The sequence below is a fragment of the Syngnathoides biaculeatus genome, chromosome 2 (genome assembly GCF_019802595.1).
Source record: "Syngnathoides biaculeatus isolate LvHL_M chromosome 2, ASM1980259v1, whole genome shotgun sequence".
NCBI lineage: Eukaryota > Metazoa > Chordata > Actinopteri > Syngnathiformes > Syngnathidae > Syngnathoides > Syngnathoides biaculeatus.
Genome location: NC_084641.1, coordinates 20,697,860 through 20,716,193, shown reverse-complemented (window position 1 = coordinate 20,716,193; position 18,334 = coordinate 20,697,860). Strand labels below are relative to the sequence as shown.

The 18,334-nt window shown below is 40.5% G+C and overlaps 1 protein-coding gene across 2 annotated transcripts in view; it reads left to right on the top strand.

Annotated features, from left to right (window-relative positions):
• Nucleotides 1-18,334, top strand: part of cpne5a (copine Va) — a 112,522-nt gene that overhangs the window by 70,608 nt on the left and 23,580 nt on the right. The window contains exons 10-14 of one of the 2 annotated variants that reach the window (XM_061809155.1): nucleotides 630-671; nucleotides 773-848; nucleotides 5,635-5,688; nucleotides 6,008-6,069; nucleotides 17,899-17,945. In XM_061809155.1, coding sequence (XP_061665139.1) covers nucleotides 630-671; nucleotides 773-848; nucleotides 5,635-5,688; nucleotides 6,008-6,069; nucleotides 17,899-17,945 — 281 coding nt within the window. Of the gene's footprint in view, nucleotides 1-629; nucleotides 672-772; nucleotides 849-5,634; nucleotides 5,689-6,007; nucleotides 6,070-17,898; nucleotides 17,946-18,208; nucleotides 18,324-18,334 lie in introns of those variants that run through there. The other variant, XM_061809164.1, reaches the window with a different exon arrangement.

The following is an 18,334-nucleotide window of genomic DNA, read 5'->3' as shown; positions in this document are numbered from 1 at the left end:
CTCAATAATATTAAAAGTGAAGCCAATTCTAAATTAGCAAGAAATATGAAGTGGACACACATCATTTGCTTTTGAGGCCCACATAAAATGATGTGGTAGGGCCAGATCCGGCACCCAGGCCTTGAGTTTGACACATGTGGGTCATGAAATCATCTTGCCTTTAATTTGGAACCAGAGATATATAAAATAAATAAAGAAATAAAAGGGATGAAGTCTATTCACAAAATTATTCAAAAACCTTTTGCTTTTGAATTTGTCACCTGGTGTCAGGGCCAAAATGGTGTCATCGAAATGATGACAGCTGAAAGTTTGAGCATCATTGTTTCAACACGCTCTTAAATTGAATGAATCTTGGCCGTTACAGAAGACTCCGATGAATATTATTTCTTGAACTTTGGGTTGTGTGAATCTTTTGGGATGTTCAAAATATCAAGGTCGTGCTGCATTATATCCTTCTTTCTGTTATAGATGCAATAATAGGAGTCTTTTATTGGAGCGTTTTTTTTTTCTTTGCTTTTTTTTTCTTGTCATGAATCACTTTTTGGCAGCTTGTTTTGCTTCACCGCTACACATGCACACTTTGACAATAACAAATGTGTTCATCCTGTTATTTTTCATTTATTTTACAGGACAATCAAAGTGGAAGTCTATGACTGGGACAGGGATGGAAGGTCAGACAAACGTGGACACGCACATACACACGCACAACATATTCCAGCATGACCGTGAACTGCAGTGAATTCTTTTTTTCATTGGTGTTATTCTCTACCAGCCACGACTTCATCGGTGAATTCACGAGTAGCTACAAAGAGTTGTGTCGGGGCCAGAGCCAATTAAACGTCTATGAGGTGAGTGCAGAGTTACACAGTCAGCACATTTCTACCATAGGCCTGCAAGGTCTGATTAACATTTCTACTCAAACGGCCAAATTTGTTTTTTTAAACGGTCAGATCATTCGTAGCTGAGATTGGAAAAAACTAAAACAAAACCAGTTGAACTGTGTATGTAAAATAAAGTGTCTTGAATCCATCCATTTTCTTATCCGCTTATCCTCACGAGCGTCACGTGCTGGAGCCTATCCCAGCAACACCCTGAAATGGTTGTCAGCCAATCGCAGGGCACATAGAAACAAAAAATCATTCGCACTCACATCTAAATTTATGAGCAACTTAGAGATTTGAATTAACCTACTATGCATTTTGGGGGGCTGTGGGAGGAAACCTGAGTACCTGGATAAAACTCACACAAGCACAGGAAAAACATACAAACGCCACACAGGCAAGGCCAGATTTGAACCCGAGTCTTCAGAACTGTAAAGTATAGACGTGCTAACCAGTGATCCACTGTGCCGCCCATTCATTTATTTGCAGCCACACATCCATCAATTTTTTTGGGCCGCTTATCCTCACATGGGTCGCGGGAGTGCTGGAGCCTATCCCCGACATCATCGGGCAGGAAGCGGGTTACAACCTGAACTGGTTGCCAGCCAATCGCAGGGCACACGGAGACAAACAACAGTCGCATTCACAATTCCCCCGACTGGCAATTTAGGGCCTCCAATGAATGCCTGTTTTTGGGATGTGGGAAGAAACTGGAGTGCCCAGAGAAAACCCTCGCAGGCTCGGGGAGAACATACAAACTCCACACAGGCAGGGCCAGGATTTGAACCCCGGTCCTCCGGACTGTGAGGCTGACACTCTGATGAGTCACGCCGCTGCACCGCCTCTATCATAAATATTTTTGTAATAAACGTAATTTTTATTTAATCATACTGGTGGCTTGACAGATGAATTTAATTTCTTCTTGGACCATCCTCCCAAATCCAAACACTCATATTTCAAATGATCTTTTCCAGTTGAAATGACTGGAAATGCCATTAATCCCGTCCACCTTTTGTGTTAAAATATCAATTGCTTAAAGGGTTATAACCATCGTAACCAACATAATTTCCATCATTTTTTGAAATATTAAGATAGCAGTGTCGATCTTCAGACAAAGTTGTTTGGCTGTTTTAAAGACAAAATGTGTACTTCTGTCTCATGTTTAATTTGTGAGTACACTTAAGATGGGAATGGCAATAAATTAGCCCGAAGCCTCTTTTTGGAAGAATTGATCTTTATCTGCCCACCTGCTGCTTGTTGTGAAGTGAGCGAAAATGAGTTTACTGGCATGATAAAGCTCTCATATCTCAGGTTTGCGCCCACAAATCAAAGCAAAGAAATAAATAAAATCAGCGCTGTCTTATAGTCTTAGGTCAGGTCAAACATACATCAAGGCTGTAATCAATTAACCAATTGTTTGGTTACAATACATACAGTAAAAGAAATTAAATGTGTATTTAAAGCCTCAGTAATTTTGTGTTTGCAGTAAATCAAGTAACTGATTCCTAAATATTGTAAATGAAGACCGTTTTCATCCTAAAAAGATCATGTTAATATTACCCACAATATAACAAGCTTGTTAAATGAACCGTTGTCCAAAGTTAAGGTGCTTTTATTCCAAGGGAGGTCATCCATCAGGACAAATGATTCACCTCAATTTCCATGTGCTGAATCACAAATGGCTTTTTACTATTAGAGAAAATCTGTGCCTATTTTGCCAGGGCAAGGTGACGTTGGCGTTATCCAACTTTTAGAAACAGAACACGCTGCGAGTCGTGCTTGTTAGAGCTAAGCTATTGGAAACGGGTACCTGACTGCTTCTCTCCCATGTGGCCTGAAAGAGGTTAAGTGGAGGGGGCAGACTGTGAACCAGCAATTCGAGATACAAATGAGCAACGGAGCCGACACGTGCCATACTGAAACTCGTTTGGGTTGTCCTTGGGGTTGCAGTTGGAATCCAAGCCACGGAAAAACACGTCAGAAACCTTGATGGGAAAACTCGGGAAACCTGGAGAAAAAAATGATGGGAGAACATGAGAGAAAACCCAAACCGAAAGGAAAACATGATATAAAAGATGAGGGGAAAACGACAGGAAAAAACGACAGTATCTCAACTGCGTGTAATTATTATGCCAGTCATAGCTTGCAGTATAGTGATTGACGCTGAGTGTATGATTGTTTTCTTGTTGAACATAGCTTTAAAATTGATTGTTTTGACAACAAAAGCATGTGATATGCCAAACAGTGGAGCTTGGAGAGTGATTGTTTTGACAAGAGCAAGTAATTTTAATGCTCGGAGAGTGATTGTTTTGATGATGAGCTTGTGATTGTTATGTCTAGCAAAGTTTTAAACATGCATGTAATATGCCAAACATGAAGAGTGACTGTTTTGATGAAAACAGGATGTGGTTGTTATACCTCACATACTGTGCTCATTTTTATAAAACTTATCTTAAAGAGTGTTTGTTTTGATGACGCCATAAAAAGACTTGACAGTGTTTTGCCTCTCAGCCGAGCAGGCTTCATCAATTCATGCGACAAGGCTTAGATACGGGCCACTACCCTGTGTTTGTGTGGAAGAATCAAGTATTTATGTTCCAATTTAGGAGCGTGCAACACCCCATATGGAAAAAAAAATTTGGAATCCAAAAAAGGGAGCGAGCTGTTGAACTGCCTTGCTGGTCAAGAGACCATTGGCAGTCCACCAGAATCATTAGATGGAAGCTCAAACTCCCTCATTGATTATCCATTCACTTGTAAAGTGGCCGTAGAGTTACCTAACGGTTAAGGAGGCTGTGCTGTTTGTTTAAGAGATTCTTGGGAATGGATGAAACGATAGCATTGATAGACTTCTTTATACTCACGTGGGCGGTGACCACGCTGACATCACTGCAGCTATCCCACACGGCGTTCGCCTTTCTTGGACCTTTCCTGTTCAGCCTGTATATGCTCCTCTTGGGAAGTGTCCCATTTTTGGGAGATCATGATTTTCACGCATTATATCCTTCAGTATATCAAAATATTTAAGTGTTTTAATCTGATTGTGATTCTGGTTTTTGGGACAATCTACTAAGAAAACCCAAGTACCCTCTCACGGGTAGCATCCCATTTTGGGGACAAGATTATAAATTAGTAAAGTTATCATATAACTTAACCATAAACAAAAAAGAAGTGTTATTTCCTTGATTGTGGCCTGTTAGGAGACTTTTATCTCAATAAGGCAAAAAATTGCCACCCTGCCCATGAATGGGTTAATTTCGACTACCACAGCTATGCAGATAACACACTGTTATGTTGAGCAGTGTCTCCAGATGACTACAGTTCAATTGAGATATTGTGCCACTGTCTAAATCAGATAAATAACTGGATGAGCCAAACTTTTCTTCAACTAAAGCATAACAAAACTGAGACAATTGTTTTTGGCAATGAAGAAAAGAGAATTGCTATTTGTAAACACCTGGAATCTCTATCTTAAAAAAAAACAAAGACCACGTCCGAAACCTTGGTGTTCTGATTGATTCCCACCTGACTTCAAACAATCATATCAAATCAATCACAAAAACTGCCTTCTACCATCTGAAAAACATATCTAGAGTGAAGTCTTGTATGTGTCAAGCAGACCAGGAAAAGCTTATTCGTGCTTTTATCTCAAGTAGACTTGACTACTGTAATGGTCTTCTGACTGGACTGAAAAAGAGTATTAAACAGCTGCAGCTCATTCAGATGCTGGAGCTCGCGTTCTGACCAAAACAAAGCGGTCAGAGCATATAACTCCAATCCTAAAGTTGTTGCACTGGCTTCCAGTCAGCTTTAGAATAGATTTTAAAGTTCTGCTCCTGGTCTATAAATCGCGAAATGATTTAGATCCTGAATACATGAAAGAAATGCTTATGGAATCCAAACCCAGTAGAGCTCTGAGATCGACAGAGTGAGGTCAAATAGTGGAGCGCAGAGTCCAAAGCAAACATGGTGAAGCAGCATTTAGCTATTATGCTGCATACAAATGGAATAAGTTGCCAAGAGAGGTGAGGTCAGCCCCAAGTGTCAATGTTTTAAAATCCAGGTTGAAAACTCTTCTTTTTTTCTCATGCTTTTTAGAATATATTCACTTTTTGATCATTACTTTCACTGTATGTGTTTTTTTTATTGTCTTTTTTTATTGTTATTAATCCTGTTTTAAATGTTTTATCTCTTTATTTTCAAATGCCTTTAATAATGTAAAGCACATTGAGTTACCTTGTGTATGAAATGCACTATACAAATAAATTTGCTTTGGTTTGCTTTGCTTTATAATCAAGCACAACCCAATGCGTGCCATTTTGAAAATACGCTGAAGTTCTTCTCCAAGTCGAGGTGTTGCTGCAGCTCCTATTGGCTCGGAGGCCACAGGGTCAAGTTTCCTCTGCATTTTTTTAGCCATTTCCGGGAGCTGTTTTTACTTTACTTTCCATAACAAGGAACAAAACAACAACAATGGCAAACAGTGCAAAGACCAAACTGCTTTTCTGTGTGGAGAAGTGGAGAAGCGCACACTGGCAACAGTCTGAATAATGTAGCACTTGCTGTGCGGCATGATCTATGCTTTCTAATTCTCACGCTGCTATTGGATTGGGTGTATGCGCCGTTACCCTCGCAGGCATAACACAAGAGGGCAAAAGATGTTTCCATTGGTCATCGCCCAGGGCGTGATAAAAAAAACAAAGAATCATTCATATGATCATTTTCCCACTTTTCCACCCTGTCTCCCGCCTAGGTGGTGAATGCCAAGAAGAAGCTCAAGAAAAAGCGATACGTCAACTCCGGGATGGTGAGCGCTTCAGCTGTGTTTTTCATTCCTCTCAGTCCCGGTGTCACAGTTTACAATGCAGACAGTCGGCGGGATGTTGTAATCATCCATAATGAGGCTCACGTCCGGCGCCAACTGTGCACTGATGAACGCTTTAGTAATTGATATATTCATCAGTGATTAGAACATTAAACTTTCTGCCCGTGCCTCACACTCATTGGTTATGGATGAGGCATTTTGTGCTCAGAGGTGACTGGCCACTGTGTCCATGTAGATGAGCAGCTCTCGCTCTCCTTAATGAGCAAACATTAAATCTTTTTTTGTCCCCCCCCATCATCAGGTGTCCTTGATGTCGTTCAGTGTGGAGTCAGAGCACACGTTCCTGGATTACATTAAAGGAGGGTGAGTTTTTAGGATTATCTTTTAATTGCTACAACAGGGCTAGGTGATTTGTTGCTTTTTTCGATTAATTTGAATTTATTGCACAGGCCGATCCTTAATGAGGTGAAGCAGTAGAGAAAATGGTTGTATAGAAGAATCTTGTTGTAAAGAAAAACTTTTTTTTTTCCAGTTGGCTCCTGTCCTAACTTCTCCTATTAAACCATGTGATATAGCAGTTGGGATGAAAGAGTTTCTCAACTGATTTTTTTTTGTGATAGAGAACAATCTGTACACTGACCCAAAAAGCAAAAAAGTGAAATTCCAAGAAAAGGAGACATTTGCGGTCAGAAAGGATGCCTTTGGCACGCATCCGACCTCGCACTCAGTTGTACAATATTACCCCGATTTTACTGTACACCGGAGGTATCAAACTCATTTTTCTCACGGGCCACATTGTAGTTCTGGGTGCCTTCAGAGGGCCGTTACGTCTGTGAAACAAAAATATTGAATTGTCTCATCATATTTACATCATCAATTTATGAAGTAGTTTAGGAATCAGAAATCAAGGGTAATGTTTTTTTTTCAACTATTCACGTTTGGTAACATAAAAATGTTTGCAATACCTCAACTTTACCATTTTTTTTATGTACGACAATTTGAAATTTTGGTCCCGATTTTTACAAGAATCATGGAAATTGACACTGTAGACTTGAGTTTGACACCTGTCCTGTACACCTTTACTATTTCAAAAAAAAAAAAAAAGGGAGTATGTGGCTTGAAAGCTGGTACGGCTATAGTAACAACTTTATAGAAAAGGGGGTTCTCCCAGACTCCACTATTCAAGCTAGAACTGCTACAGTAAAAATAGGGTGCTAGTGTGAAAAGCACTGTGTGTCAAGACCAGAACACGAGGTTAGACCCAAAGGCAGGACTCCCAGGCGAAGGCATAATGTTCAGTGGGTTTTCTTCTTAACTAAAGAGATGTGCAATTTCATAGTCCAAGAAAGCAGGATCCAAAAAAAATGGGAAACAAGGCTCGATAACTATGAAGCTATGTAGCGGAGTAACCCGGAATGCGGTGAAGCATACTCACTAACATAAAGCAAAGCCAGTGACAAAACTCCAACGTAAATACTTGGGTCTAATCACAGTGCCACATGCGAAACAGCTTTGACTGGTGACAGGTGTCAGAGATGACACCTGCCCAGAGCAGCAGCCCGGCCACGCCGCTCCTGGTAGTGCCCAAGCCTCGTTCATAACATTGTGAGGTTTCATTAGTTCAAGTTATTTATAAAGTACTCTGCAAGCAACTTAGCCATTGCCGTGAGAGGTCTAACGTAACTGTGACAAATGTAATGTCAAGGGAGTTGTCAATCACTAATGTGGGCATTAATAAACGATTCCAGTCACTTCAAATGCATTACTCATGACTCATCGCCACATCTCTTCCACTGTACTTGGCTGCAGAAGCACTTTGCCGTCTGTAGTTCTTGCCCTAATTTGAATCAATCTATACTTGGAGAAACACTTTAAAGGAGTGTTTTTTTTCTTCATCACAATTTAAAACAGCCGCAGTAGTCCAAAACCACACATACTGACTGTGTGGATCAGACTTGATCATTTTTGACATTTCGTAGTATAAAAATACACGAAATGTAATTGTTTGCACCCTGAAAGCATTTTAAGATGGTTCTCTATTTTGAAGATGTCGTACAAAGTATGGATACACTGAGACTGTTCTGGGTTAAATTTGACCTATGTCAACTCAAATGGATTTTACAATTTACCAGTGTGTATTTTATGAAAGAAAACGGTGAGTCCTGCAACCGTGAAACTGTATGTGATGTACATGTGCATATTTTCTATAAGACAGTCGTAACAGTGTTTAAACAGAAACAGTCTTATGTTCTTCCAACTTTGCGCAGTTTCCCACAGATACATGCACCTGTTGCTCTTTGAAGCGTTATGAGTGACTCTTGAAAATATAAAAGAGTAGAAGACCATATATTCCATGATATGTCCCCTTTCACCTCAGTTTCACTCAGCTCCGACGTCAATGACAGTGATAAAAGATGGAGAAACTCGCAATTGAGGCCGGACGAGCTGTTGGGTGTGTACGATTTTTTTCATGGCCTTGTTTTTCTTATCTGCTTCGTGGTTGTCCTGGGTGTAATGTCCCAGATCTGTCCCTGGGTTGCGCACACGCATTGAATCACTGTATTGTTATTCCCAAATGTTGCTTCCCTCTGCTCCAATTTCTTCCATCAAGTTGGCGGCCTGTGTTGGGCATGTTATACATTACATCTTGCACTTTAGTGTCGTTTGAATTTATAGTAGTTTTATTAAATTATTAGCATTTCTGTGTTCATCCATCCATCCATTTTTTGAGCTGCTTATCCTCAAGAGATTCACGGGAGTGCTGGAACCTATCGGGTATAGGCGGGCTACACCCTGAACTGGTTGCTAGCCAATCGCAGATGCCTCTGTTCAATTTCTTGAATACACTTGTGTTCTTTAACAAGATAACAGTGGCAAAACATCAATTTATACATTTTGGATCAACAGCTTCAAATTCCGTGTTTTTTATTAAATCAAACAAGAATTTTCACTGTTCTTTTTAGACCCAAGACTGAAAGTAGCCTTTTAAATCAGATGCTTTCAGTCTTCCTCATATGCACTTTCAGATTATGCCTTAAAGCCAAATTAGCTCGTTTGTTTCCATTTTAATCCAATGTGCTGGTGGGCCATTTTGGAAAAGCAGCAAGATAAGGAAAGGGACGTGACGTGTGAAGTATTTCACCCTGATGGGAAAGATGAAGAAATGTCTCCATGGACGAACAACAGACATCCATCTTTGGCCAGATGAACCCATGGTCTTGCTTCATTCAACACTCAGCACTTTGCCTGATTACCTCTCTTATTTTCTGCAGAACACAAGCTCATTAGAAATCTGTGCAACCTTTAATAATTGCTGTCGTCTCCAAGGGCTTCACACGATACCCCCGTTGTGAAATTAAACCTTAACCCTCCAATCTAAAAGTCTCTTCAAAGCTCATTAAAGACAAAAGGATTTGCCCCAGTGGGACTGGCAAACATGCATCGGGTGCTAAAAGTGGGCCAATCGAGATTGCATACCGTTGCAAGAAAAATAATGTGAGCTATCTGGAATGACCTACATGAATTGGTCATCAAAAACAATAGACGGAGTGTGTAAAATAGGAAAACTGTTGTACGAGTTTTTTTGGACACACAGTGTAAACTGTTAGTGTCAAAACGGTGGCCCAGGAGTCATTTGCAACCAGTTCTTTTTTTTTTTTTTTTTTTTTTTTTTTAGAAATGGAGTTGAGCAGCGAGACAAAGGGTTAACATGTAAAGGCCACTTTCTACTCCCGCAGTCGCATGGGCAACAATAGCTACATTGCATCATGTGATCTACGTATTGCGGCATGCAGCACCTCTGTATAGCTTGCGCATAGCCTGCCGCACACGTGTCAAAAATAAGTTGCTACATGGGGAAAGCCACCGATATCGTCTTTCTGTTTTAGTCACGTGCCTCGCCAACTCTTGGTCGATCAATTTTGTTGCATAATTAAACGTATCATCTGATCATTTAGGTCCATTTGTTCAAGCAGACAATGTTCCACAATTGCCATTGTAGTTGCTTTGTTCCTTGGTATGGCAAGGAAAGTAAAAACGGCTATTGAAAATGACCAAAATGTGCTGAGGAAACTCCACCCAATGGCTTTCTAGCCAATGTAAGCTGTTACGACACCTCTGACATGGAGAAGAACGGCAGTACATTGTCAAAACTGAGGGTGTGTTTTGCGCTCGAGTATAAAAGCAAACGACACGCAAGAGAGCTGCAGTGACATAAGCGGGGTCGCCGCACACGCAAGTATATAGAATCCTTTAGAGTTGACAAGGCATGCACTGCTACTAATACGAGTATCGGTCCAACCGCAATGCACAAATAGCGCTTTCCCAGCTTTAGACACGCATTACCAGCACGTGGACTTGGAGCCATAACAGCCGTGTGAAGGAAACTAAGCCCAATTCTTTTGTCAAAAATCTGTTGTATGTGATTGAGCCCCCAACAGTCTAAACATGGTGATTAATACAGTATTCTGTTTAGGAAATAAGAATTGAAGAAATTCATGAATGAATTGTCATGGATCTTGGGGGCCACCATTTTTGCCAATATCAACTTCTGCTGTCAACTGAACATCACAACATCCCTCACGCTTGTTTTGCAAACCAGGTAGCAGACACCCCAAATATGCTTTGATAAGCCGCAGGAGTACAGGTTGATGACATGATCGTTTAAACCGAAACTGGCTAAAATGTTTTTTATGTTGACGTGATTATAATTTAGTTCCCCTTTAAGGTTGTTGTTCAGCCAACATATATACAGTATTGAATAGTTCTTAAATGTAAGTATATGTCAACCTATTTTGGTGTAAAATAATAATATGATATAATATACATTTCTTTCACAAAGAGCTTTTCTAAGTATTTTGTAACTTAAATAGTAATAAAATATCTATTCATTACACCCCGATGACTAAAGATAATTCTGCAAAAAGCATGATTCATGAGCGTTTGCTTTCTGCTCTGAGGATATGTCAATTTAGAACAGATTTTTTTGGGGAGTTCTGAATGTGGTGAATGCTGCTGTTGGATGGATACATTTTAGCAGAATAGAGGATTGCTGGCCACCTAAAAATCCTGAAAAAAATCCTTTACAAACAAAATAGAGTCGCTCACCATATATTTTTCTCCACTAATTGATAAGTTTCAAAGACATTAAAAGTGGCGAGTATCAAATAGGCTCTTGCATCCTATGATTTTTCTCTTCCTGGTCTTTGGAAGAAAAGTTTTGGACACCCATGACATAACTATTCACAGCTATGGGTGGAAACGGTTGAGGAACCACGAGGATAATGACTTGATAATGAGAGTCACAAGTCAACCAACCAAAAGTGCAGATGATATGACGAGATTGCAGGTGATCAGTTAAAGCTGAGCGGTTTAATAAAAACACAGCTATATGTGATTAAACTAAACTATGGCTGTCAATTTTTCTTGAGGCATTTAATGCACTTTTGTCACTAATCAAACAGTTTCCAGGTGTCTTAACGTGTATGGTTTAGTACACTTTACACAACCAATTAATTGTCTCGATGAAATTAGCCTGCTTTGATCAGCGAGAGTTAACGCCATAAACTGCTGGGCCAGGTGCAGGTACCCCTTTGTACTGTGTCCTCCTCCAACCTTGGGGCTCTTTAATATGCAGCAGATTTAGAAGTAGTTTCAAGGCTTTCCTTATTTTGTGTGTTTAGATCTTAATTTTCCCAAGTAGCTCTAGCACATCTGCAGAACAGCAGGTTTGAACTGCTTGTGGCAACAGCCTTTCATTTGACACGGGCTACTGGGATTTCATTCCGTCAGTGATCTGCATATCAACGGACTTCTCCTTCACCATGCCCCTGCTGCAGTGGTGCAGGAAACCTTGCCATCAAAAGCTAAAAGCTAGGATAAATGCTAACCCCTTCGATCCGGCCTTTTCGACGTCGGGTCGTCAGCAAAAAAAAAACGGATGAGCTACCACTTGAGGCTGGATTAGTGTGCAATTTGGCTGGGGTCTTTCCTGGACTCTGCCAGTGAGCAAGCGGGACACGCTAGTTTCAGAGCAGACAGAACAAACAAGTCCAGTAAGACACGCAACAGAGTAGTGAGTGTGGATGTGATGTGATTCTGTGTACAGATGGTGCATTTGCGCTACAAAGACATTTGTTGCAGTCCATTGAGTATCTCATGTCACCATGTAGACCGTTTTATTTACCGAGAGAAGTCACATTGATCGTCATAGTCAATATGAGCACTGCCATGGAGACACTCCAGCGTCCCATTGACAAAGAGAGGTCTGCGCACGCGGACTGTGTTACGACAGCAGCGGGTGAATTTAACCGTGCAAACTTGAAAACTTTAGCCATGCAAAGTCTGTTCATTTGCAATCTGTGGAAGCCCAAGCAGTCTAGAAGACGGCATTGGCATAATTCCAGAGGCGACAGGAGTGAAAAGTTACTCATCTGCTGTGCTTTCAAACAAAAACCTCTGCACAGTGTGACCACAACGAAAACAATCCAATTGTTCCCAAGCCAGAAACGGTGGGAAGCTTGCTCAAAGCGTGCAATGATTCCTTTAGTCAGGAGACCGGCAGGCCTACAAGTAGGGACGCTGGTCCATGCAGAGAGGCATCAAAAAGGCCCAGCGGGAATATAAACAGCGCATCGAAGAACACTTTAACACTTTTAACAACGCCACCAGGAACATGAGCCAGGGGATTGAAGAACTCCCCGGCTAAAAAGCTATTTTATTTATATAGTGCATTTCATCCACAACGTCACTCAATGTGCTTTACATGATTAAAAGTCTCATTTAAAAACTCCTTTTTAAATAAATCTCCTTTTGCAGTCTTTTCTTCTGCATCGTTTTGTTAAATGCAGCAATCTGCTCACAGCCTTGTTTGTCTTTTCGAGCAAAAACAGAGCACACTGGTGTCGCTGGTGTACCGTACCCCACCTGGCGCATCTTTCCCAGCCTGGAGGGGATCCTCACCTCAGAGACTCCCAGCATATTGTGTTTGCTTTAGTGGAAAGCAGAAAGTTAACATGACATCAATGCGGTATAGGACGAGCTGGTCCAAAGATAGGATTTCCTGGAAAGAAATGTCCTATAAATATGGGAACTCAGCCGTGTTCGACTTGCTAGCAAGTTCAAATAAGGCACTGACGACCAAGGGAGGCCAGAATATGAAGCCCTCGCTGGACCTTATGAATTGCCACAACACCAGTAGGCCATCCTCGGCCTGGTGGAGGAGGAGAACGCTCTCCTGATCAATAAGGCCGAGAAGGCAGTACAGTACACTCGAGTGCTGTTCATTCGCAATTCAGGAGTCACGAATTCACCCTTGTGCAAATTTTTTATATGACAAAACCTGCTGAATCTGCAGAAATCCCCACCTACTTCTGCAATGATATGGCCAAAAACAAATTGTTGTTGTTGTTGTTTTTTTTTTTTTTATTATTTTCCTGTCAAAATACTGCTTTATTAGTTATAGTCTCATAGTCTCGTTAGTATTTAATGTGAGTTCTTGAACTAAGTTTACCTTTCAACGTCCATCCAGCAGTATTTATCATCATCTGAATATGACATACAGTACAGAACTGACAACTGCCTAAATAGCTAGTTAGCAGCAAGCCACGACAGAGACTAACGAGGAAGTCAGTTTGTCTTATTACTCTTATTCTTGTAACACGCCACCCCCAAGGATAGAAGTGGAGCGTATTAGGTGGTTACTTGACTACAAGTAACAAGCAGATCGGCAAGAAATATGTGAGTCGCTGTAATCAAGATTAAGCACCACTTCTCTACATTTATACTCTCTCCAGGTGGCATATGGGCACACAGCAGAAGGAGCAGCACAATGGCCATTTAACTGAAGCAAAAAATGTCAAAAATGTATTCTTTATTTTATTTTTTATTATATTATATTAGATTTTATTCTCTTTAATTACATCATTTACTGTAGCTTTTTATAAAGTACATTATTATAGAGTGCTACTTTTGTAATAAATAAAAAAAAACACCGGTGTTGCCACAGGTATTAAAATGTAACTCAGTTACTTTACTGAATCCTTGATTTCAAAAGTAGCCAAGCGAGATCAGAAGTAACAACACCACCTCAACATAAAAATCACAACAGTTTTTAGCAGTGCTTTATTGGAAGAGCATTTTTAAAAGTAATAAAGAATAAAGTTTTTATTCAATAAAATCAAGACGAGTTTTTTTTCCTCGAAATAATAACGTTTAATTGTGTGCCTTTCCATTAGGTTTAGTTAAGAATAGTGTTTTATGATTGGTTTGTTTAAAAAAAAAAAAAAAAAGGCTGAAACTGAGTCTAAACCTAGGCATGTCCCAATCGTTACTAGATCATTCGATACATAAACTCTTCAACATAAACACTCTTCATTGTCCAAACTCAATGTATTCTCATTGTTGTGGTAAAGCAGGGAGGCAACGGTGAGTTTGACAGCTCCACTGCTAAGAAACGTAGTGTGCTACTAGGCTAAGCTAGTATGCACAGCATTAGCCGCTACTGGGCTCGTTGACTGGCAGACCAGCGTTGGGTCTGTCCAATACTCCACAGCCTCAATCCATGTGCTGCGTGTAGATGTATACAACAGAGATGAAACACTTTAGGGAAAGTTAATTTTATATTACGTTTGCTGGCCCACAAGCTAACACACGAAAGTTCTAAACAGCTCGCTGGACCAACCCCGGCAACATTGTTTGAAATGTCAGAGACTTGCTTGGAATTGTTATGTGTAGGTCCGCGCATAACATAAACATACATACACAGGAACGTTAACTGTTCATTAACTATAACCACAGCGGCACACGTTATTCAGTCAGTAGTTGACGACAGCGAGCATATTTGTATGAGAAGTGAAGGGCTGCCTTTATGGCCTTGATTGTATATGCCCACACAATCCTGCACCTTGAGGGCCGCCCTTATTCTTCATGATTATTGTCCATTCATTCATTCTCTGAATCACTTGCCCTCAATAGGGTATTCATTGTGATTTTCTTTTTTATGTGTTGAAATTTGACAGGCTTTTTAAAATATACTCTTCTCTGTGGTGTGTAAAATCTACAAGACATTTTTAGTTTCTTTAGAGGTTTAAGACTTCTATGCCAAATGATTAATATTGCCTAAATGTGAATATTTGTGAACTGAGTCTGTTTTATTTGTGCTTTGTTTTTGTGTTTCTATCCATCCTTCCATTTTCTGAGCCGAGGATCGCGGCAGTACTGGAGCCCATCCCAACTGTCATCGGGCAGGAGGCGGGCACACCCTGAACTGGTTGCCAGCCAGTGGCAGGGCACATACAGACAAACAGCCGCACTCACAATCACACCTAGGAGTAATTCAGAGCATCCAATTAATGTTGCATGTTTTTGGGATGTGGTAGGAAACTGGAGTCACTGGCTTGACACTGTTGAGACGTTTCCTTTTTGTATGGCTTTTGTCTTTGGATTGTTGAGAATAAAAAAAAAAAACAAAAAAAGTCTTGCCTGCTGGGAGAAGCAATTTGGTGCATGAACTGATGATCAGGTGCCAGGAAATGATGATGGCACATTTATTTGTCTGCGGTGCACAACATCAGTCCAAGTAAGATTGTCTTTGACGTTTGTAGACGACTAGCTGGGGAGGCAGGGATAAAAATAGTAATCCCAGCCTGGCCATTAGTTGTTTGCAATAAGAGCCATAAGCCAGACAATCCTGCAGCATCAGTCAACATCGTTCCGAATTGATTTTCCCATCGTGGAATCATTTGTGGGCTCAGCTCCTCAACTAATCCCCAACGCACCTCAGAAGGGAAATTAGGAAGGCAGCTCGCAAAAGCCAAGACAGACGGCGTGATGTGTTTGTGTGAGCGTGCGTGTGCGTGTGCGTGTGTGTGTGAGTACGTTTCGACATATTTAACCCCAGAGGGCCTAATCCTTTGTTGACCATCCTTTTTCTTCATGGTCTTTTAAAAGGAAGTGCCGCCACATACAATGACCCACATGTTTCTATTGAAGCAGTCCTCCCTCATAGAAAGTCCTTTGAGGCAGGAGTAATCCGGCAACACACACACACACACACACACACACACACACACTGGAGATGGCTTGGATCTGGATCTGGATCTCAACTGTATTATACAGTACTGTTACGATTTGAATTGATTGACTAACATCAGCCAATATCCATCCTGCCATCCATTATAATTAGGTTTTGTTTTTGTTTTTTGTTTTTTGTTTTTTTTTTTGGGGGGGGGGGTTCAGTCTGGACTGGTCACCATCCAATGTGACAATGGAGTGGCCACCAGTTGGTTTCAGGGTGGATGTGCTGACCACTTTTTCATCCCGCTGCCTCGAAAACACATTTTATTGTAAAATGTATAGAATCAAATTGAAATGCAAAACAGGTTTTATAATAATAATATTTTGACATATAATAATCATTGTTATATTTAATACAATACATAATTATATAATAATAATTACTACATCATTATCATATTTATATTATAATATCATAAGAATTAGTACATTATTATATTTTGTATAATAATAATTAATACATTGTTATTATTATATAGAACTATTTTGCTTGTTTTCCCCTAGTCTCTCAACCTACATATGCTCCAATTCACTCAATTCTAAAGTACTTCAGTTAATTTTGCGTTAGTCAACAAGCACACATCATTCACTCCATTATTCTACGCTAAAATTCTTTAGTGTTATTATTCTACCCAATTTGTACAAACAAAATTTAAATAATTTGGTTTTAGGTTTTTCATGTTCGCATTTCCTGTTTTCCCACAGTTCCACATTTTGCTAAAAAAAACTCACCTGAATATCAAATTTAGGGAAAATCGTCCATGCATTCCTGAGTTCCTGATTTTTTTTCTTCATTGAGGCCTGAAAACCACAGTGAACGACTGGTTAGCACAACTGCCTCACAGTTCTAAAGACTGGGGTTTAAATCTCAGCCTCACCTTTGTAGAGTTTGCATTTTCTCCCCTTGCCTGTGTGGGTAGGTGTGAATGTGAATATAGATATTTTTTTTTGTTTGTGTGTGCCTTAAGATTGGCTTGTGAAAAGTGAGGGGTGTACCCCCGTCTCTCGCCTCGAGTCAGCTGAAATAGGCGCTAGCACACCCAGAAACCTAGTGAAGAAAACCGGTATGGAAATTGGAGGAATGATCGGAGAGAGACCTGAAATCAGGTCATTTGAATATCTCGAACTTATCTTCGTCACTAGTGAACATCTGCTTCTTCCCTGTCTGTCCCCGATCCAGCTTTATCAACGTAGCAAATACGTGACCTCTCACAAATGGCTCTTCTATACGGAGGCAACCAATCAGATGTAGGGGGGGTGTGGGTGTCGGGGTCTTAGCCATATATGGACAAAGCAGATTCTGAACTGGATTAAACAGAAGTAGGTCTCAGTGAGACATTTTCTGACAAAACAAAAGTATTTTTTGAACTGAAATTGCAAAGTCCATGTTAGAGTCACTCTATGAGGTCTAATTAGTCAAAAAAAATGGAACTTTTAATGAAGATATTTTACATGTTGAGCTTCAAACCTTCAAGGACACTCGAGGAAGGCCAGGGTGCTGGAGGCCACTTGAATGGTCTCTCTTGGCCTAGAAATGTCATGAAGGAGGTACTGGTGGGCTACCCTATACAAATAGCTGGAAGAAGGCTCATTTAGGAGCCAGCCATGCACAGGCTCTGTCTTGCTCTTTATTCCTGGGGGGGAAAGGGAGCTCAGATGGTTCATGCCTCTCGGCGGTTATATTGGCACTTGCAGCAGATGGTTTGGAAGAAGAAGAAGATGACTCTCTTTTCCTTCTCCTTACATACAGTATATAGTAATGTGATTTGATGTTAGCCAGCAAAATGTGCATCAGTGCTAGTGGCTCCCCTTTCCCGCATGTATTTGCTCATACTGCAAATTTTGGCTCCCGTAAATAAATATATGTGATCCCTACATCAGGTCATGAAAGCCCTCCTCCTTCCAAGTACCTAAGGACATGTCCTATAACTCTTGCTGACCAGAAAAGAATTTCAGAGACACATGGATAAACTGCTTCGAGTAGGGTACTAACGAGTAGCACGGAGAGTGTTGTTTGATGGATCGCAATGAAAAGATTCTTTGGAACCTGTTGGTCTTATCAGAAAAGAAGCTTCCTTTTAGATAAGAGGAACATTCCCTTCTGCTCGTGTCTTTCAGGACGCAGATTCACTTCACGGTGGCCATTGATTTCACAGCATCAAATGGTAAGTGTTTCTTGACTCTCTGATCACAATACATGTTGTCGAGATGAATGGGACTGGAATTGCAACTGTCATGAATTTCCCTTTGTATTCAAGTTTTTTTTTTTTTTGTTGCCCATTTTCATGAAAGCCATTTTTTGATATGATTTCATATAGTCTCCACTCTCACTTTTGAGCATCACAATCATCCACTTTGAAGTTTTTTAACAATTGCAAGCTAGTATGGGCTAGCGTCTCACTAGCTTCCGAAGCATCCATTGAATCAAGCTTTCCAAATCGGCCCTCTGGATAGACTTTGCCCGACTTTGTCCAAATGCCTCCTTGCAAGCGGCTGTTCGGCATTTTCAGCTGTAATCGTAGTAGAAGGCCATCTGCTGTGTGGTTTGTATCCA